Source organism: Emys orbicularis, chromosome 3 (assembly GCF_028017835.1).
Source record: "Emys orbicularis isolate rEmyOrb1 chromosome 3, rEmyOrb1.hap1, whole genome shotgun sequence".
NCBI classification, from domain to species: Eukaryota; Metazoa; Chordata; order Testudines; family Emydidae; genus Emys; species Emys orbicularis.
This window is the reverse complement of record NC_088685.1, coordinates 168,987,934-169,010,866: the sequence shown is the minus strand read 5'-3', so window position 1 is coordinate 169,010,866 and position 22,933 is coordinate 168,987,934. Positions and strand designations below refer to the sequence as shown.

General features: G+C 39.9%; 1 protein-coding gene across 1 annotated transcript in view; it reads left to right on the top strand.

Annotated features, from left to right (window-relative positions):
• KCTD3 (potassium channel tetramerization domain containing 3) overlaps positions 1–21,570 on the top strand; it is a 59,053-nt gene extending 37,483 nt beyond the window's left edge. Inside the window, exons 10-18 of the mRNA XM_065401482.1 lie at positions 439–554; positions 10,740–10,827; positions 10,990–11,106; positions 12,443–12,613; positions 15,313–15,468; positions 17,151–17,247; positions 19,983–20,167; positions 20,253–20,391; positions 21,006–21,570. Of these exons, the coding sequence (XP_065257554.1) occupies positions 439–554; positions 10,740–10,827; positions 10,990–11,106; positions 12,443–12,613; positions 15,313–15,468; positions 17,151–17,247; positions 19,983–20,167; positions 20,253–20,391; positions 21,006–21,570 (1,634 nt within the window). The remainder of the gene's footprint in view (positions 1–438; positions 555–10,739; positions 10,828–10,989; positions 11,107–12,442; positions 12,614–15,312; positions 15,469–17,150; positions 17,248–19,982; positions 20,168–20,252; positions 20,392–21,005) is intronic.
• Positions 21,571–22,933: the final 1,363 nt, after the last annotated feature.

The window sequence follows — 22,933 nt, the reverse complement described above, 5'->3', positions numbered from 1 at the left end:
TTCAAAAGACAATATCATGCATCCTTCATATCGCTATTAGTTATGTTTTTGACAGTGCTTGCCAAATTTGTGTAAGCTCTTCGTTATTTGTGGACAGCACTTCTGATCAGCTTAACTGTACGTTTATAAATTAGAGCTTGTTTTCAAATTAGAGCTTAGTACAGTATTTTGATCCTTCATTAGTTGGTGTTCATAAATGATTTTAGGCCTTAGGATACAGGTGGCTATAGAGGAACAAGGAATTTATTATTATTTTGCAACATCACTTTTTCCCAAAAAGAAACATTGACTGCATCAGCAGATTACTGCATGTTGAAGTAAAAGTAGTTTAAATTCATTATGTGTCTGAAGAGAGGATAGAGAGATTCCATCTTTACTGTTTTTCCTTTTTTGTATTTATTCTGAAAACAAGCTTCATAGACTCTCTGTTTTTTATAGGAGTGTTCAGTCTTGGAGTCCCTGTAGATGCCCTCTTCTTCATTGGCAACCAGCTGGTGGCTACTAGTCATACAGGGAAGGTGGGAGTATGGAATGCTGTGACTCAGCACTGGCAGGTGTGTTGAATTGAAGCATTTTATTAATACATCGGTATTTATCAAAAACTGATGTGTTTTATGAGGAAACAAGAACAAAGTCCATTTTTTTCAGATAATGCATAAATATTATTTTTCTTACATCAGCATTTTAATATTGTAAGACTCTGACTTGTGCCTCTCATTTTGATATCTTTAAGCATCATGCCTTTAGGTATTTTGTCTCAGAATTTTTCAGAGTTTATCTCAATATAATACTATTGAGCATTCCATTTCTTTATGCTCTTAAATAAAAAGAGAACTTTTAGGCATATAAAAATATTAAATGTCATCCATGAGTGTCTTCAGAACCTTCCTCCCTTAGCCACTACCACTTGTTTAAAAGCTTTGTTTTCCTAATGGGACCCCATGCTTGAACTCAGATATGTAGTTCCAATAGGAAATTTAATATATTACAATGAAAAGTGGCCGCAGTTCTCAGAGGAGCATATCCAAAACTTCAGATGTGAGTTTGCAAATCTTTTGGGACCATGAAAAGTATGGCACAAACTGAGACTCTTCCTTTGATAGCACCGTATACCATGCCTCAAAAGCATCTATTTTATATCTGTATACATCATAGATGTGCTGTGATTTTTTTTTTTTTATACATATTATGCATTCTGACAACAGGAATAGAGATTCTTGGATTCCAGACAAGACTGAGGGAAGAGTTGGGCATTCATGCAAGAAACAAACCTTGTAACACAGCCAGATGAATGTCTCCATGGTACAACGTAGGGACAGAATGTAATGAAATCCAAGAGGCTGTCTTGCAAATCTCAAGTGGCAGAACAGACCTGAGGCTCACTCCCGCGACTGCCATAGCACTAGTTGACTAAGTTCTGATTTGGCCCTTTAGCAACAATCCTGCCAATGAATAACACAGAGAGCGCAAAAAGGCAACCAACACGGCACAGTTCTTTAGTTACATAGTGAAGGCTGACCTAATATGTTTGCATCAAATGAAACAAGCTCAAAGGCCTTTTTAAAATCTAAATTGACATAATGCAAAATGCAAGAAACCATTTGAGATATTTTTGAAGTAATGCCACTTTTTGATTAGGATAAAGCTTCACAAAATATGCTGGTGGAACAAGGTGAAAGGAACTGTCAACTTAGGAAAAAGAATTGGCTTCTTCATATTCCCTCCTTTGCTTCCTTTTTCATTTTCAGACCTCATAGATAGGTGTGTTTGCAAGGCAAGAATTTGAAATTTTTTTCAGTTCTGCTAACTGAGTAACTATCAATATTCTCTCCCTCTGAAGTATTTGGATGAGTGTCCAGATTTGAATTTGCAGCTCTCTGCACTGTGCCACGTGATTTTGCTCTGGTAGTACACCTCTACCTCGATATAACGCTGTCCTTGGGAGCCAAAAAATCTTACCACGTTATACGTGAAACTGCGTTATATTGAACTTGCTTTGATCCACTGGAGTGCACAGCCCCCCCCCCCCCCGGAGCACTGCTTTACCACATTATATCCGAATTCGTGTTATATCGGGTCACGTTTTATCGCGGTAGCAGTGTATTATAAATATCTTTTAAGAGGCTTTGTTAAAGTTGCCCTTCCGTATAGAAATTTAATATGGTCACTGTTCCTAGTCTGATTTCTAAGACTTCTGTATCTCCTCAGCAGACCACTACCTGTAATAGCTGCTAGAGTCCTTGGGTTGTCACAAGAATTTGGTTGAGGTTCCCTTCTGGTGTCAGTGGGATTTATTTTTAGTGAGGAAGGGAATTTTTGACAACTTTCACTATCCCTATCAAGATGTAAAAGGGTTCCCCCCCCCCCCCCCCCGACCCTTGTGTAATTCTGTGTCCGAATTCTGAATCGCAGCTGTCTCAGAACTCTGGTTCTTGAGGGTTAGTCACACAGGCTTCTGGGACATCAATTTGCAAATTCTGGAAATCAATAAGTTAATATAAATTTATGAAACAATTAACTATACTTTTTGATCACCTACTTTTGGCAGTAAAACATTTTTCTTAGACCCTGTTAAAGAACTTGCTGGTAAAGCCTTTGAAGATTGCGAGGGCAAAAATAATTGGTCGAGACCAAAATGGGGTTCCTGATTGTAGTACTTAAATTTAAAAGTGGGTAATTTTATGTCTATAGCAACAGGATTTCTCATTGAAAAGGAACAGCAAATTTTCACAAGAGCACGTAGACTCCCAAAGATAGCATAAAGGAAAAGACCTTATAAATTAAGGAAATGAAGAAGTTTTCGTAAAGTAGATGTCACCGTTTATTTCCCTTACTCTTCAGGGTTTTTTTTAAAATTAACTAGCTTTGGAACATACAAAGAAGGCCTATGCAAAGACATGAGTTGCTCCCTTTTGAGTTAGGCCTGGTCTACACTACCCGCCTGAATCGGCGGGTAGAAATCGACCTCTCGGGGATCGATTTATCGCGTCCCGTCAGGACGCGACAATCGATCCCCGAATCGACGCTCTTACTCCACCAGCGAAGGTGGGAGTAAGAGCCGTCGACGGGAAGCCGCGGAGGTCGATTTTGCCGCCGTCCTCACAGCAGGGTAAGTCGGCTGCGATACGTCGAATTCAGCTACGCTATTCGCGTAGCTGAATTTGCATATCTTAAATCGACCCCCCCCCTGTAGTGTAGATGTAGCCTTAGAAAAGGGAATGCAAATTATAACCTTGTACAATATGTTATGTAAAGCCAACAGAATGTACTTCCACTTACAGTGGGCATGCTCCTAAAATGCAGTGCTAGTTCTTGCGCTTTTGTAGTCCTACTTCACAAACTAGAAAACATACAATACTTTCCTCGCAACCCACAGTCGTTAATACAAAAAAATCATTTAAACTTTGTGCTTCAGTAGGTTCTTGTTCTGCCTTTTTTGGGAGAGCCATTCTCAGTTACATTGGGCAGGGGGGTTACAGTGTCCTGTGATCTTGATATAAACACAATAAATACTCCATCCTCTTACAAGCCATCTTTTAGTCGATGCTTTCCCATCCCTTCTTTCTGAATTGCCCATAGTTCAAGCTCTACTTTAAGGAAGTTTTTTCTCTTCCAGCCACTCTCCCTCTAGCTAAGAGAGATCCTTATGCATTTTATATAATTCCTCCTCAGGATGTTATAATTTTTTCTGTATCCATAATAGATTCTGGCATCTCCTCCCTGAGTCTCAGAGACTGGGGCAGACTAGCTGAGGTGGCTTTCCCTAATGCGCATTCCCCAGGCAAGATTTTGATGGCATATGATATAGCAAGAAGGTTATAGGCATTAGATAATCTAGCAATGAAAATCAGTAATGTGTAAACAGCTAGAGGAGGTTGAGTTTTCAATTTTTTAAATTGGCAACACTATATTAAATTGCTCACATAAAGATTTCAGTCTGCCAAATAGTAATTCTCAGTGGCTCATTTCTAGTCACTTATGCAAGTAGGAACTGTTGTCATGTAATTTTAGTTTTATTTCTAGATGTATCTCAAGTTCTCATCTACCAGGTAAAAATTGCTCATCATTTGGTCACTTAAGCTATGTCTACGCTATGAGCTGGGAGGCTGATCCCCCTGCTCGTGTACACATGCTCGTGGTAACTCTCTTTGAGCTAGCGCAAGTATGAAATAGCAGTGTAGCCACGGTCACATGGGTAGTGGCAATGGAGCTGTGCCAAATACAAACATAGAATCATAAGGTTAGGAGGGACCTTAAGGGTCATCTAGTCCAGGGGTTCTCAAACTTCATTGCACCTTGACCCCCTTCTGACAACAAAGTTATTACATGACCCCAGGAGGGGGCCGGAGCCTGAGTCCTGCCACCTTGGGTGCGGGGAGAAGGGGCCATAGCCCAAGCCCTGCCGCCTTAGTTGGAGGGAGAGTGGGCTGTAGCCTGAGCCTTGCCGCCTTGGGGGCTTCAGCTTCAGCACTGGGTCCCAGCAAGTCTAATGCTGGCCCTGGTGACCCCATTAAAATAGAGTCATGATCCACTTTGGGGTCCCAACCCATAGTTTAGTGGGTGATCTAGTCTAACCCCCTGCCAAGATGCAGGATTTGTTGTGTCTAAACCATCCAAGACAGATGGCGATCCAGCCTCCTTTTGAAAACCTCCAGTGAAGGAGATTCCACAACCTCCTAGGCAGTCTGTTGCATTGTCCTACTGTTCTTACAGTTAGGAAGCTTTTCCAGAGATTTAATCTAAATCGCCTAGGCTGTAATTTGAACCCATTGCCTCTTGTCTTACCTTCTATGGCAAGAGAGAATAACTTTTCTCCATCTTCTTTATAGCTGCCTTTCAAGTGTCTGAAGACTGCTATCCTGTCTCCCTCCTCCCCGCCCCGTAATCTCCTCTTTTGCAAACTAAACATGCCCAGTTCCTTCAGCCTTTGCTCAGATGGCTTGCTTTTCATCCCTTTGATCATCTTTGTCGCTTGCCTCTGGATCCTTTCTAGTTTCTGTACATTGGTGAGCAAAATTGGACACAGTACTCCAGCTGAAACCAGTGGGTATGTACTCGGCACAGCTCAGCCGTCCCTCCACTGCCACTACCCTTGCTACCACAGCTACTCTGTTACTTATACTCGCTAGTGCATGACTGTGTATACATGAGCAGGGAAATAATACTCCTAACTCGTAGTGTAGACAGCCTTAGGCAGCTGGCAGAGAATCCAGCTGTGCTATAAAAGGATTAATTTGACCAAATCAAAAATTTCCAGGGTCTGAAAATGTTGCTTTTTGTGGTCAATCCAAGTTGAGGAAAAACACAAGTGTCTGTTGTATAGGAGCACCGAAAAATGTTGTTTGTGAGACAGCAGCACTAGCACATCATAAAGAATGAATTTTACTCTGCTAGGTTTATTGGAGGTCCCAGTAAGTTGAGTTCTTTGGACCTTTTGAAAGTCTCCTCATGATTTCTGTTTTAATCAGCTTCAGACGTGGTTTAATAGAGGTCAGAAATTTGTCCTTCAGTGTTGTTTGTGTTTGTTTTTGTGAACAATCCATTACTTAGTATGACTTCCCCCCCGTGGCCAGCTAATGGAAAGAACCTATAGTAAGCTTACTGTAGATATGCTAATTTGTGGTATTCCTGAGTTTAATGGAGTTTCATCCATTCTTGCTACCGGAGGTGGCCATCGAAATTCAGTTTTATTAGAATGTAGACTAGGGCAAAAGTCTTTACAACAGATGATAGTACCTAGCTCTTGTATTGCACTTTTCATCAGTAGATCTCAAAGCACATTACAACAGATGCTTCCTTCTATAGCTGATTTACTTGGATAAATAGCATGAAATGATGAGAAAATAGTATAACCACTAAAATATCTAATATTTTTATCTGCCAGGACCTAATGGACGAGTTAGGGCACTGAAGACTCTCTGGCAGCGTTAAAGCGCTGCCACAGCAGCGCTCTAACTTGGCTTGTGTAGTCGCGCTCTAAAAAAACCACCCCCACGAGGGGAATAGCGTGGCTCCCGGTGCTGCTGCACTGTCTACACTGGCACGTTACAGCACTGAAACTTGCAGCGCTCAGGGGGGTGTTTTTTCACACCCCTGAATGAGAAAGTTGCAGCACTGTAAAGTGCCAGTGTAGACAAGCCCTTAGTCTGAAACTTTTTCAGAAGCTTGAAGATTTGCACTTGTGTACCTTGCTGCACTGTGCATTCTAATAAGCATAATAGAGAATTTAGCACTCAGCAGGCCATATCCTTAGCTCAAATTGGCATAGCTTCATTGAGGTTATACACTTTTTCAACAACAATCCTAATATTTACCACTTCACAGTGTAATTCAAATGCTAATTTATTCCCTTACCATTTAATCCTTTCTGTCCCAACACATGACCACTTCTCCATGCCATCATCATCTCTTGCCTTGTTTACTGTAATTCCTTTTCTTTCTTCCTTTCTTGTTTATACTAGGGAATTTTTACAGAAAATTCATATTGTTTGCACCAATATTAACAATAAAAGGAGGGCTAATATAGTTCTAATATAGGGCCTTTGGCAGTCCTTTCCAGCACCATGTTTTTTGGCTGGTTTAGTTGACACAGAGCTGACATGTTGCCAATACCAGCCACATACTCCAGGACTCCCAACATTGCCAAAAAGATGCAACTGAATTGGTGTTAATTGTGGTGGGAATTGATTGTAAATGGTCCTTAGTGTAGACCAGGCACAGAATGTAATAAAGATGAGACAGAGGAGACCTGGTAAGATTCACCCTGCCCCTGGTTTCTCACTTGGTTACAGTAGATTATACCCCCTCACATAGCAGGGCCTGTATCCATTGACTCTGTTGGTTACTGCTACAGTTTTCCTCCATCTTATTTTTATTTGAATGTCTAATGCAGGGGTCAGCAACCTTCAGTATGTGGCCCATCAGGGTAATCCACTGGCGGGCCGTGAGACATTTTGTTTACGTTGACCATCCGCAGGCACTGCCCCCTGCAGCTCCCAGTGGCCGCGGTTCACTATTCCCGGCCAATGGCTTCCCGCAGCTCCCATTGGCCAGGAATGGCGAACTGCAGCCACTGGGAGCTGCAGGGGACTGTGCCTGCGGACGGTCATCATAAAAATGTCTTGTGGCCCGCCAGTGGATTACCCTGAGGGGTCGCATGCCTAAGGTTGCCGACCTCTGGTCTAATGCAAATAAAAAACCCACACAAGCTAACAGACACATCTTGGCTGGAGGTCAGGGAAAGCAACCTGAACTCCCTGAGAGATGACTGGAGTATTCTGCCCCACATAGGACATTTATTTGTCTATAATTACAGTTTCTGAGTCTCAGTTGTCTTCTAAACACACACTTCTCCTTCCCTATACAGTTCCTTCTGTTGTGGCCTGTTTTGCTGCTCAGGTCGGTTCACTATGTGGAGCCTATTTTTCTTGCTCCATGTTTTTCTTTACAGTATCAGGATATTTGTAATTTCTATCTGTGCACAAGCACTGTTAGTAGCATTCTGGAAGTCCTCAAGAAACAGCCAGTGTCTTCCTTTAGATTCTTTAGATGTCTTCTGAACCGTCGCAGGAATATTGTACAGAGATGATTACGATAGGTGGTTTAGCTGTTACCTTGACAAGTTGCCACCCACTTTCTGATGGAATTGTTACTCTCTTCCACTTGCAATAGTGGTAACTGCTTGATGTCTTGTAGTACAGCGGACCCTCGCTAGAACGCGCGTCTATATAGCGCGAATCCGCTTATAGCGCGGGACCGCGCATGAATCCCAAATGTAATTACCTTAATTGGAATCCATGGTAATGCGTTCCCTGCTATAACGCAGTCCCTGCGTTAATGCAGGACCACGGATGGATCCAAAACCCCACGTTCTAGCGAGGGTCCGGTGTAATCTATCTTCCTTTCTAGGCTCGTCACATACAATCCAGTAGAGAGCACCTCAGGGTAATTGTTTGGCTTGATAAGCTTGTTGGAACGAAGGGTTTTTTGTCCTTCTATTCTTAAATATCTGAACTCGGGAGACTAATGAACCATTATGAAGGTGTGTTGCAGTGTTCTAAGAATTCCAAGTATGGACTCGTGGGTTTTTAAAAACCAAGTTATTTGTGGTGATTCTTTTGGTATCCCATTTTACTGTGTATAGTAAGAATTTGACATGGTGCACTTCAACTAATCCTATGAAAGAATTGTCTAAATGAGTTGCTATTCTTGACGTTGTTGCTCAATTTTCTTGTGCAGTAGCTCAATATTAAAATATCTATCTAGGTTATTATATTGGCACTCATCATAGTAATATCTGAGCACCTTCCAAGAATAAAGCTGAAACCTAGCTCAGATACTGTGCATCATACTGGTGAAGAGAAGCAAGAAAAGGGAATGATCACTTAAACTAAATAAAATAAACCCACCCATTTAACTCTGGCAGTCTGTACTGAGGAAGTTTGCCCTCTGGAAGAAAAGTGATATCTTCAATTAATATTTTGTTTTCTTTTGTGAAGCCTAACAGAGAATCTGAAAGTGCTGTAATTCTGCAGATTATTTGTAAACCAAATGTGAGTTTGAGTAAATGTGAGTTACAGAAAATAACAAGAACTAGTTGTATTGAAAATGTTTTCTTTATCCTATGCATTGATGCATGGTAGGGGTATTATGTAAATAGTTTCTTTCCCAAGGGATTTAAAGGACACCATCAGCTTCACAAAACAATACCTTTAGTTTGAAAATTTCATTAATTAATGTTACGAGTAATCACCATACCTGAAGCAGGGGGGATGGATGTTGTCCGGGCTTGCTGAAAGAAGGTAGCAGTGCTTTATGGCAGGGGAGGGGTAGGAAGGAGGTCAGAAACTGCTGCAAAAAGATGGGGGGTGGTCAGGTTGGCGGCACTGACTCCCCCTGGGAACGTAAAGGTGGAAGCCTTTAAAAGGTGCACACCCTGGCATTGGAATCCCTTTCTCCAAGCAGCAGGCAAGGCAGCACCCACCCTCCCTCCCCTGAAGGTGCGACTATCAGGTTGGGTTAGGTCTTGCTGTGGGCATTGCACTAGTTGTTTCTTTTTGGGGGGGACTGGGAAGGAATTTTCCCCTCACCTCATATTGGCTTTGATGGAGTGGAGTTTTTTCTCCTTTCCCACAGCGGGTGTCAGGGAGGACCTATTATGGTGAGGAGGAAAAGTGGTTAGACTATCTGTCGCAACTTATTTTGTAAGTGTAGGGTGGATATCCAGTATAGGTACTCCATAGGGAAGACATCCAGTGACCAGATAAATGGTTAAAGGATCTGCTGGTTAAAGGAAAGGAACGGAACGGAATGGGAGGGACGGGGAGAAGGCTGTTTGGGGCTCCTATGATTGGTATGGCAGGGAGCCAACCCCCTTTTTCTTATAGCCCACCTTAACTCTCCTACGAGGGAGAGTGGATGGTAAGGTCCAAGCCATGGGGGACCTGGATGGAAAATGAACAGGAGCTGGTGGAATCTCCAGATAGTTATTTGAATGAACATGGAGTTGCCTGCACTGTACACTTTTATCAGCCAGGTAGTTCCAGACATCTAATAATAAAGTTGCGGCCTGATTAAATTCATATCAAGTGTCTCCTGCCCTTCTTTCAGTATAGCTGGACAGCAACTAATTTGACTGAAATTGAACTAGTGGTTGAGGGGAAAATCTTTTTTTTAATTATGGTGTGCATTTGACTGTGCTCTATGTAAAATCAGTTTGACTTTTTTTTTTTTTTTTTTTATAGTGACTTGAGCTTCCTTTCTCATGTGCAAGTATAATGACCACACTCTCATACGGGGCAGGGAGAAACATAGCAGCTGATTATCCTGTCTCTGCGTGGGGATCTCAGGCAAAGGAGACATTCTTTCGGTCTCAGACTCGGAAACAACAGCCTTCGTAGTCCCGACTCTGCGTGGGACTGGAACCCAATGGGTTCTTGGAACACAAGAGATCCCCTTTCATTCCCTTGAGCTCCCTTTGTGGGGCTAAGAAATGACTGAAACATGGGAGTTGGAAGAGACCAGTTTTTCCTTCCATAGATCACTTGACAGGGAGGCCCTTTCTCAACATTGCTGCTGCTGGAGAGGCTGGCAGGCAGGAGTTTCCACAGGGCGGGAGAGGAGAAGGGATAGGCTCAAATACACTTGAAATGGTTGCTCTTGAATTTATTAATTCTCCCTTGCTAAAAATCAGCAGGGAGACGGGAAAAAAAATCTGTTCTGAGGATTTTAAAATATATATACGTATAATATAAAAAGTTAGAATGTACTATTTAAACAGTGCTCTAGCAGAAACTTGAATTTTTGAAAATAGTTAATGTTGGTATTTTCCCTTTTGACAGTATCATAATTCTGATTTACAATAATTACAGCTTTTAGTTGCCATGTTTCTCTTTGTGTCCGTATGTGCATATTTAGGGTGGGATTTTCAAAAACACTCAGTGCTGGCTTAACTCTACCCCATTGAATTCAATGGTAGAACTCCCATTGATTTCAATGGAAGAAGAGTTAGGCATATGCTGAGAGCTTTTGAAACTTCTACCTGGGGCAGTGGTGGGAAGGGTTTTTTTGTGGTGTTTTTTAAATAGTGGTATGGTGCTACACACAGTATAAGAATCAAAATGATTTTTTAAAAACAAAATATTACAAGAAACAGCAAAGAAAATTGCAAATGAACTTACATTTAGAATTGAAAGAAAATGGTGAACTAATGTTTTATATTTTATTTACTGTTGTACTAGGTTCAGGATGTTGTCCCTATCACCAGCTATGATACTGCTGGATCTTTCCTACTGCTGGGCTGTAACAATGGCTCTATATATTACATTGGTAAGAACAAAAACAGCAAAATTAATATTGTAATGTTCAATTTTGTAAAATAATTATTCCTAACAAGAATATTATCTCTTGTTCATAAGTGTAATCATTATTATGAACTGACTTTACATTTCTGCTGTTTTTTATTTGGATATCACTTATTTTTTTATGCAGATATGCAGAAGTTTCCCTTGCGAATGAAGGATAATGATCTTCTGGTGACAGAACTTTATCATGATCCCTCCAATGATGCCATTACAGCACTCAGTGTCTACCTCACACCCAAGACAAGTTTGTATCATGCATCATTTACGTTCCCTTGAAACTCATTGCACATAGAGCTTTCACTTTCATATTTTAAAAGTATTTTAGATGTCTAACAGCAGTAGCACTGATAAGGCTACTTAAGGATTGTATGCTATATTCCATTATAAAACAGTTATCAGTGTTTAATCGTCATTTTAATTTTCATTAGTCTTAAAATTGGTGTACAGACTGTCAACCTGGATTTGAATTTAATTAAAAAAATATTTTAGAAAGGATATACTACGGTTTGGAATGACAGATAGTATTGGTTTGGATTAAGTTGCATTCCCAGACCTCTTTAGGAGGATATTCACAGCACCTTATTCTACACTTTAAGTCCTTCACTTTCAAAAGCACCAACACTCTTATCAGTTTGGTCCTTATGCTATGTGGACAAGGCGCCACAGTCTTGCGTGTCCTGTTCCAGTTTGGTCAGACTGTGCCAAAGTTGCTTGCCAGGAGTCTCTGCACCCAAGCATTAAAGGGCATTAAGAGACCATAACATGGGTTCAGATCAAAGTTCCCACTATTAATCTTGACAGTTTGGGGTTGCTCTTCTGATCTTGTGTGTTCTGAACAGATGGAGTGATCCCCAGCCTTAAGGAATTAAAAAAAAAGTATAACAGAATATTGTAGACATGATGGTGTTTTACTGAAAAAATAATGCTACATCATTGATAAACTTCATTCAATTTACTGGCTCATACTTCACTCTTTCATGAACTGTCATAACCATTTGGAGATAAAGCAAAAACCACAAAACAAACTCTGATATATGAAAGTTATTACTCTTAAATGTGGGATGCAGATATTTTTTCAGATGAAGATCTAGGCATTTCATCAACTTTTTTTTGTTTATCTTTCCCATACCTGTATTGTTAATACAACATTTTTTCTTCCTTAATATAATTGTCTTCCCCCCACAAGGAGAAGTAAATCTTCCAATACAGGTGCTAGTCTCCATGTTTCTAAATTCTAAAAAGCACTGAAATGCCTCTTTGGGGCCACAGGCAAGGAACCGGCGTATAGTATGTGTTTTGGGATTTGCTTGGTCTCTTCCCTCATATGCTTTTTTTGTTTTGTTTTGGGGAATGGCAGGATGCACTGGGGCATACTGCGCAACAGTAGATAGCAAATACTTGCAGAGTAGGTAAAATTAATTTAACCCTTTTTAGGACGTTATTTACACTTGCTAATGAACTTAAATATTTGTGCTAAAATAAGTAGCTATTCAGTGTTACAGATCTGCCGATGTAACTTTTCCCCCCCTTTGAGGAATGGTGGTTGGTTTAAAACATCTCAATGTTTGTGCCTTTTGTAGGTGTAAGTGGTAATTGGATTGAGATTGCGTATGGCACCAGCTCCGGAGCAGTAAGAGTGATTGTACAGCATCCTGAAACAGTTGGGTCAGGCCCTCAACTTTTTCAGACCTTTACAGTTCATCGAAGTCCTGTTACAAAGATCATGCTGTCTGAGAAACACCTTGTGTCAGGTAATCTTATTTGTATGTACAGATGCACGTGTGTGTCACTCATTCTCCCTTTTCTATTTCTTCTAATGTTCATGCTCCTTGTCTCTCCTTTTCTTCAAATCCCATCATTTGGAATTACTAAACATAGTAGATTACGTATAGAACAGCATATTAAGAAAAAAAAAAACTTCTAAAAAAATTAATGGCATTGCAAACTTACTTAAGGAGATTTCCGTTAAATATACTATTGTTACAATACATCTCCTTTTAGCATCTGCGTACAACAAGAATTGGGTTAAAATTATCTATAACAGGGGTTCTCAAACTGGGGGTTGGGACCCCTCGGGGTCGTGAGGTTATTACATGGGGGGTCGCGAGCTGTCAACCCTCCCCGCCCCCCAAATCCCGCTTTGCCTCCAGCATTTATAATGGTGTTAAATATATAAAAAAGTGTTTTTAATTTATAAGGGGGGGTTGCACTCAGAGGCTTGCTATGTGAAAGGGGTCACCAGTACAAAAGTTTGAGAGCCACTGATCTATATGCTTGTCCTAATCTTGGTCTTTATAAGACATTTAATATTTGTACAATATATTGTATTCTATTTGCAGCAATTCATGATAAGCTTGTTCCAGAAAAAAAATAAAATGTCTAATAAAAGATACTAATTTCTGAAACCAGCAATAAAATATGGGTTAAATTAACCTAATTCTCTGCATATACCAGTCTATTATCAGAACCAACAGTTGTGCATATAGCTGTAAATTTCCAGTTAAGTAAATTGGGTGGAGGTATCTTGCACATGGACAGAGAATCATAAAATAGAATATGATTCTTGTGCATTTCAGAGCTTATTCATAACACCGTCTAACAGAGTGGGTTATTTTTGCATTGAATTTCATTAAATTTTTTTAAAGAAATGGAAGAAAATAAGAAATTGTTTAAATGAATTCCTGAGTGTGTGTGTGTTTGTGTAAATCCTTGCTGTAAAGGCAATAAATGTCTTTATTTGAATATGCTCACATTCAGATAAACTCAAATTTAATTGAATATGTGACTGAAATAAATATGTTTTCATTTGTTTTAATGGTCAGTGCATGCAAGGCTACAATGGCGTGTAGAGTACAGACACTTCACACCCAGCTAGCACAGGTATAAAGAGCAGTGTAGATGGTGAGACGTGGCTTAGGCAAATAGAACAGAGTGCCTTATATGCTGGAACCCCCAGGGTATATACAGGTCTGTCGCATCTTGCGCGCATTTAACATGCACGATTTCAGCTTTACGCGGTCGGCAAAAACAAAAAAAAAACCAACAAAAAAAAGTGAAAAATAACAATTTTAATACTGTACCTGTAGTGCGGGCGATTCCGCCCGCCATTCAACTCAATGTAATTTTGACTATACGCGTTTTTTGCTTTACGCGCTAACCGTGGAACGGAACCCCCGCGTACGATGAGGCTCGCCTGTACACTGCACAGATCTCGACATGTCTAAGCAGTGCCCCCTACGTCTACATTGCTGTTTTTAGCAGTGTAGTGTATGCTGCTGGAGCTTTTCTCTGTTGCAGTGAAAGGCTCTGGCAGAGCAGAGGCAGCGGGGAAAGCGGTCTTTCCTCGCTGCCTCCCCCTGCCAGAGCCTTTCTTTGCCACAGTGAAAGGCTCCAGCAACAGGGAGCTGCCAGAGCCTTTCCCCTCCACTGGAGCCTTTCACTGTGGCGTGTAGCTACAGATGGAGTATTTGTACTCTACACACTGCTGTAAGTGTAGATTTAGCCCAAGATGCTTGTTCTTGAATAGTCATTTTGAAACACTGTAACTTCATGTGTTAAAATAATTTGTAGTACGTAGGTTTAATTGGATTTTAAAGCCAGAAGGGACCAGGGCCGCCCAGAGGAGGGGGCAATTTGCCCCGGGCCCCACAGGGGCCCCCACGAAAATATAGTATTCTATAGTATTACAACAGTTTTTTATGTAAGGCATCCCCAAAATTGCTTTGCCCCAGACCACCTGAATCCTCTGGACGGTCCTGGACTGCAACAACAGTAAGATGTACACCTTCACATGTTAAGTAAACCTTACAACAGCACTGCAGGGTAGTAAACAGATGATGTTATTCCTACTTTATAGATGGGAAAACCAAGGCAGAAAAGCTCCGCGACTTTTATAACACACTGCCAAAACTATGTTAGAAGTCAGGAGTTGTACAGTACATGCAGTATGCACAGGACCCACTTTTCAAATGTTTGTAACGTTTACAGTCCAAATTTATTCAGAATGTATTGCTACTTTTAAGGCTTTCATAAGCATTTTGATTCAGAAAACAAAATAAGTAATTTAACTGTTGATGACCACAGTTTCCTCTCATTTTGTTATCGCAATTTGATTGAATGCATTTTATTGAACTTGCTCAGAAGTTAATGTTTTTTTAATTACTGAGGGTATGTCTACACAGCAAAGAGAAACCCTTGCAGGGTCCTAGAGCCCAGGCTCCAGCCTGAACCTGGAAGTCTGCATAGCAATGAAACAGCCCAAGCCTGAGTCGGCTAGCACAAGCCAGCCGCGGATGTCTAGTTGCTGTGTAGAGATACTCTGAAACCCTAGATAATTTTAATTACCTCCTAAATGTTATGGCTTATAAATGAAAAGGTTTTTTAAAAACAGTCTTTCATCTCTTGTAAATATTCCAATGTTTCTGTTTTGTTTTTTTTCTTTTCTGTCTAGTTTGTGCCGACAACAACCATGTTCGGACATGGACAGTGACTCGATTCAGAGGAATGATTTCCACACAGCCTGGGTCTACTCCCTTAGCTTCATTCAAAATCTTGTCCTTGGAGGAAACAGAGAGCCATGGTAGTTACTCTTCTGGAAATGACATAGGTAGGAAAAATGTTTTTCCATTACTTCGTACTGGACTTTTGGAGGGCTACTGTGCTCTTGAAGGTTCATTGGAGGCATTTAGCCTGATTTCTGCTCTTGCTTCACATTCATGTGACTCCATTGACATCAGGTGTGTGAGTCTGATTTATACCAGAGTAATTACAGCATAATCAGCTTGCATTTTGATAATACTGTAGCATATCTATAATATTCCTGTTTGAAAACTGATTTCAGCTAGAGTTAATTTGATTTGTCTTTCCATAGACTCACTTTACAGTACTGGGCAAAGTGGTTTCCCAGAGGGACCCATTTAAGAGAAGTTGTGCCTTGTGATTCCTATAAATTACCTAGAAATCTGTTGGTTACCTAATGTACCCTTTTCGATAGCGAGAGATAACAAGATTGAGATTATGAAAGAATACATTAGAACTGATTTGCATGAGATTTTTGGGTTTGTTTCACAATGTGCTATCACATTTTGTAAATTAAACAAAAATTAAGCTTATGTATGTGAGTCTAATATTTAACATTATACTCCTATTACATTTCAAAACTACATTGAAACGGTTATGAAACCAACAGAATTGTGAAAACCCTATGTGAAGACTAATAATGTGGCATGATGCTCTTTACAGAACACTGAATGGGTAGGCAGGTAGCAAGCTGAAAAGCCATCCTCATTTGTGTGTGTGTGTTTTTTTATTCATCGAAAGTTCTTGTTATAATCCTAAACTGTGCTCTCTGAGGCAAGGACTGTCTTTTATTTATACAGCACCTAGCACACTAGAACACTGATCCTTGATTGAGGCTTCCAGATACTCCTGTAATACATATACTGATAAACAACAATTTGCTCTTAACTTTTTATGGTGTTGGTATTGTAGGGTCTTGGACTAGTGCAAAATGTTACACATGGAGATGCCATCCACTTTCAAGAACAAGGTTCCCTTGGTTGTTTCCTGTTAAGAAGTTTAGTGCCCCCCCCTTCCTCCCCCCCCAAAAAAAGCAAACAAACAAAAAATGTGATGGGCGATCTGTTAGTAATTGAATTAAGGCCTCCAACCTCTTTCACAGGGGCTACTAAACAGCTATAAAGAACTTTTCAGTCAATATGGGTCTGAAAAAAAAAATCAATTTTATGAAGCACCCGCAGCTCCGCTTGACATTAGAGGGAGGTGCAGGTGCTCAGCAATCATGAAAAATCAGACCCTAGAAAATTTGGTCCCATTCGTGACCCAGAGGTGATGGGCCCCGTATCATATTTCAGATCCCATCAATATTTTCTTGCAGTACATCATAACAAATTAACCCTTTATAGTAGAGTAATGGAAAATTACACAGATATGGGTTTATTTTCTGTTAAAAAAACAAAAATGCATCAAATTGATTTGACAGTCTAAAGTGAACATCTTCCTTGGTAGTTCAGAATTACTCAAAATAATTGGGTAACCCTTCAGTTTGGGTTTTCCATTGTGACGTGTCAGTAATTATACATCACAATGCAAAAGTAGTGTGGTGTTTTGCTAAACTAGGAATCAGTGTAGATTCCTGGTTCCTTTAATCAGACTGAATCTGTGTGAGTAATTTTTATTTCTAGACAGGATAGGAATGGTTAATTTTTTTGCCAATAACTTTTTGGAGTAATGTGTTTTGAAATACTTAGTTTCTCTTTCTAACTACAGGACCATTTGGAGAGCGTGATGATCAACAAGTGTTCATCCAAAAAGTTGTTCCTGTCACTAATAAACTCTTTGTCAGGTTGTCTTCTACTGGGAAAAGGTAAAAGCTCAAGTCATCTGTTGCATCTCTGATAAAATCCACTTATTGTACTTATCCAAGAGCTGACACTAAGACTGTTGGCTCTGATACTTGTGCTAGCAAGTCAAAGCACAAAGATGCTGTATAGAACTCATTTCTCACTTATGATTTAATGTGGGTATCTGACTGGTATAATCACTTTAATGTAAACATACGGTTGCTCTGCTCTAGTTTCATTATCAGTGCCAACAATAAGGGGTGTCTGGTTTTGCTTTTACTTACTTCACCAGAAAAACTTCCCAAGAAAGAGAATAATTTCAAAAAAACATAGAAAGTGTAATTGGCTGAAAGGCAACTTAAAAAATTGTTTGAACCCTTTTGGCTTTGCTTTTACTATACAATGTATTGCTTGAAAAAGACCTTGAAGAGTTAACTGAGTTAAATGCCTTGGATAGATAATCTCAATAGACTTTTTGCTTCGGTACTCCCAGTCCTCATTCAGTGGGCAAAACGGGGAACTGGGAGTAAGGACCCCCCTAGGTTATCTTTCTGGCATTGCTACTAGCTCGCTGTGACCTTGGGCTAGTGAAGATGTCTCTCTATACCGATATGTAAAATGGATATACTCTACCTTCCAGGGATATTTAGAGGCTTAGTAAATATTTGAAAAGTGCTGATTAGCATTGGATGAAAGGGGCTAAATAAGGATAAAAAAATCAATTTGGGTTTCACTTGTAGCATAACAATAAAATTGTACTTTGCAAGTTAAATGCAAGCTGGCTGCAGGCAAACTATGAGTGTACTCTTTTAATGGATGCTTAATTATATTCCTGACTTTAGAGGGGTCTTCTGTTCTTCCAAATGTTGCTGTGTATTGCTACCGTTCATTAAAAAACTGATTCTCTGCTTACTTTTAGTTTTAAAATAAATGAAAGCCAAAGCTGGTGTGGCAGTAGTTAACATGCTCTTGAAAGCCCTGGATACTAGTTTTAAATTGAAAGTGCTAGAACAGCCATGGCTGTTAATAGTAGTTCACTAGTACCTATTATCTGTAACACATGGCCTATCATCGGTTAATCTTGTAATGAATACAAACCCTTTAAGAAAATCAATCTTCTTTGCATCAAAGTTCATTACATATAGTCATAAGTAACTGTTAAAGGAATTAATCAAGAGAGTACATTTTCCATGCACCTAGGCTATCCATTTGACAGCTTGTTTGTTTTTTAAGCAAATAGCATTAGAAGCCCGTAATATGGTTTGAGGCCAAATTATTGTCCCAATGAATGTTATAAATCACTGTGATTTAATGTTCTATGCATACACAGTGAAGAAACTGCCAAATGTTTATTAAAATTGGTGTCATATTAGGATAAATTTTAACAAAGTAATAACTCAAAACCATTTTCAACTCCAACCTCTTTTTTGTTCCCTGTCCTATTTTGTTATGGCAGACTCTGTATTCTAATCAGACTATTCTTCCCTGATAACTTAATTAAGCCACAATTTAAAATTTTGATGCCACAGTAATCTCAATAGTTATGAGTAAAGCAAAAGAGGAATTCTCATTGCTTCGCCATTTTCTCTTCCCTTTAATTCATACAATGCAGGAGAAAGTTTCAGTTTGAATATCCTATTTGTTTTGTTCACTGTGTTTCTAAAAACACAGTGGAGGTGCAAAAAGCAAATCTATTGTGGACTGGATTAGATGACTCCTAGGGTTTGTCTACATGGTAAGTTACTGCCTGGCAAGTCAGGGTGTGAATATATAGCACACCAGCTTGCCCCATGCTAATGTCCGGTATGGACACTTCTACAGCGCAGTGAGAGTCTTGGAGTACAGGTTAGCGTATTGCTACGCACTCTGGAGCTGTCACTGTGCTGTAGAGTCATACCCTGACTTGTCACACAGTTACTTGCCATATAGCTAAATCCACAGTATGGAGGTACTCACCATGGGCTATGAAGGTGGTGGAATTTGTCCTCAAGTGTTTTAAAAAAATTGAACAATAAGTAGGAACAGGAAGGAGGTGGCTAACATCCCCAAGTTTTACAGGCTTCCTGATTTCACTGTTGGGTGAGTGACATCACAGCTACCCTAAACTTGAGTCATTTCATTCCGAACCTCATTTTTTCCTCTCATGTAATTCTTATCTTTTCATCTTGGTGTGAAATTTTCTGAATGTAAATAAACTTTTTGCTTAAACTGGTTAGTTTTTAAATTAAGAGTTGCCCTGGATTTTGTTTCTCTATGAGAACAAGTACCTGTGACATGTTTGAAGGAACTTGTTCAGTAAACTTTAAAAACTCGCAGCAGTTGGAAATTACATACTAGTCTTGTACAATACTTAATATACGGTGCTGACTTTGAACACATCCTGAGCCCAGCTCTCTCTGGAGAAGCACATGCAAACCTAGAATCGGGAAATCTGTAACACAGATTCCATAAGAATGCAGGAAACTAATTATGGGGTTGGTTTTTTTTTAAATGTCTAGCAGCTACTCTGTACTCTTTTCCCTTCTCTTTTGGAATCTTACTAAAAGTAACATTTAGAAGTGAACTGCAAAAAAATTTATGAGTTAGAAATGGATTTTAAAAGAGAAGGTGTAATTCGGCATAAAATAAACCATAGCACCTTCTATCCAGAGATCACAAATCTTAATATTAATAAATTAAGCCTCACAATTGCCCTCTAGGATATGTGATGCGATAGTTAGGATTATAATCTGTAATTGTGTTAAATGCCTTTCTGTAGAATATGCGAGATCCAGGCCGTAGACTGTACCACAATTTCTTCGTTTACTGTACGAGAATGTGAAGGATCCAGTAGGATGGGCTCAAGACCACGACGTTACCTCTTTACAGGTCATTCAAATGGCAGTATTCAGATGTGGGATTTGACCACAGCGATGGACATGGTTAATAAAAGTGAAGAGAAGGGTAGGTTGTAATATAGCAGAACTTATTTTTCGGCTCAAATGCTTGCATTAGAGGTGATCAGTGACCACTATCTTTCTTTTCTAAGATGTAGGGGGTCCGACAGAAGAAGAGCTGCTTAAGTTGCTTGATCAGTGTGATCTGAGCACCTCACGCTGCGCTACTCCTAACATCAGTCCAGCAACTTCAGTAGTTCAGCAAAGCCGTCTGCGGGACTCAAGCTCTAGGTAGGCCAGATATCCACAGGATATACTATCAGCTATGTGTGCCAAGACTTTGAAAGTTTTCGCCTAACGTGAGTGTCTAATTTTAGGCACTCTTCGTCCATATTTGGGCACCTAAATAAGTGCCCTGATGTTTTTGGGACACTGCTCCCATTGGAGTTGCATGTGTACAATTTAGGGAATGAGTGAGCCCTTGCTCACAGAGATAGGCAGGTTGGAAATCCTAAGCACATTCCACTGCCAATTATAGGACAAGCACAGCTGAGTGTGCTCTGGGATTAATAGTTCTGAAACATCCTCCCTCAAAAATCATATTTCTCTTTGGGTAACACGCATGCAGCTGACAGGATATCAGGCCTCAGGTGTTCAGAAGTGTTATTCCCATGGATTATATGTGTATGCTCTGTAACACATCTGGGAATCCAATATACTCTTCACAAATTCCAAATGGTTTTCTATTTGGCTAGAGAGAAGGAACAATCTGCTGCATGTTTCTTACCTTTCAAAGCTGAAGTCTGTTCTGAGGCGGGTGACGATGTTCGTTCGCATCAATATTTGTTGTAACCCGTGACATGAGAAAGAAGGGAGAAATGTTTTACTGTTGAATCTGTTTTCAGCCTCCAGTTACAGCACCATGAAACCATCCATGAAGCTGCTACGTATGGCTCAGTAAGGCCATATAGAGAGAGTCCTTTATTAGCAAGGGCAAGACGGACTGAGAGCTTTCACAGTTACAAGGACTTTCAGACTTTTAATATGAACAATAATATGGTGGACAAGGCTGTCCCTGAGACTGGCAATCTGAGTCCAGTACAAGCTGAAATGAAGAAGACAGCAGGTGAGAGCAATCCAACAGACAAAAAGGCAACAGTACTTGAAGTAAGAGCTACTAGAATATCATCAGATGCTGGGGCAGAGGTTCAGAAAGTGCCTGAAAGCTCTTCAGAAGTGAAGAAAAGAGGGCCAGATGATGAAAGTGAGAACAAAGAGAATAAAAAGAAAAGTGGATTTGATGGAGGAGGGTTCCTGGGAAGAAAGAAGGTACCTCCTCTGGTGTCTTCACCAATTATTGTGGAAGGAGGACCTGAATCACCTGGTACAGCGTCCCCATCACCCACAAAGACTACCACTTCTCCACGCCACAAGAAAAGTGACTCTGCCTGCCAAGACTATAGCTTGTGAAAATGCTAAAAGTGATGTACATTTGTTTTCAAGGGTTCAGATGAAAGTTTAACACTTAACTGGATGTAACTTTTACACTACAGATTCATCCTTTAAAAAGGTTTCATTTGAGTGTCTCTAACTGAAAGAGTTAAAACTGTAATAAGTTTTCATAGTGCATCTCAACAACTTGGGTTTACAGCACAACCAGCAAACATACTCTAAATTGATGTACTTCATTTTCATATTGTATAAAGCCAAACAATACTTGGTACAAAACTTTGATGTAAAATCCTGTTTTATGCAGTCCAGCATGCACTACAGTATTTGTTTTAAAAGGAAGAGTTTTATAGGTAACTTTCTAAGTCCCATTACTGGACCTTCCCTTTGCAATCACCAAAATATTAAATGTCTGTCACCTGCTTACTGGCCCTTAAAGTTACCATGAATATTATTTGCAATTCCTTGGGGTCACCCATCGTGTCCTTTCACCTCCTTCAAGTTAATAGAAAATTAGCTGGGTGCTAAAAGCTATTTCATCACTTAGAAAAGCTTCTCTTGCTGAAGTTTGCCTTGTTTGTAGAGCGACTATGTTGTTTTTCAGTATTGATAAATTTGACATTTATGTGCTACAATTCTTTTGTTTATGAAACACATTCAAAAAGTCTTTATGCTTACAGATGCTCTAAAACATTATTTTGCATATCTTGGTCCTAATATTAAAATGCAAAGGAATGTTATTACCTGTACTTTTTTCCTCATTTCTCTTTGCAGAGCTTTCAAATACCTGAAATTATAAACTGTAACCTCTTGTGGAGGGGGAAAAAAGCACACATTTTGCTGCTCATTATTGTATATTACACTAATGTCTAAGAAATAGACTAAATATCTCTTGTTAGAAAACTTACTAGGCTATTCATACATTCCTCTTCTAAGCTTGCTGCTGTACAACAATGCTATAGTGGTGTTATGCTCTTCTAGATCATGGGAGTTTCAGCCCTCAACCAGAAATACTGGATTCAAGTCCCCCCACATCTTCCTTACAGCATCAGTAGTACTAAACTTTAATAAAAGTAGGGCATGCAGAGTTAAGTGGATACCTCCCATGCAACTTTAATGTATTTTTATGAAGATACGTTGCTTTGCCATAATGTGCAGACTTTAGCTGGAAATACTAAGTAGTTGAGTTTTGTTTAGTGTGAGGGTGTTTTTTGTTCTAGTTGCAGTCCTTAATACATACGTCAGTTTCTTTGCAGACAGTTTCCACAAATTTGGATGAGAGCTTTGAAGGACCCGAGACACTGGTGTCTTGAACCAGGTAAGGCTGGGGCTATTTTGGTTGGTTATGCACTAGGACAGTCTGCCAGGCATTTAGGAGCAGTGA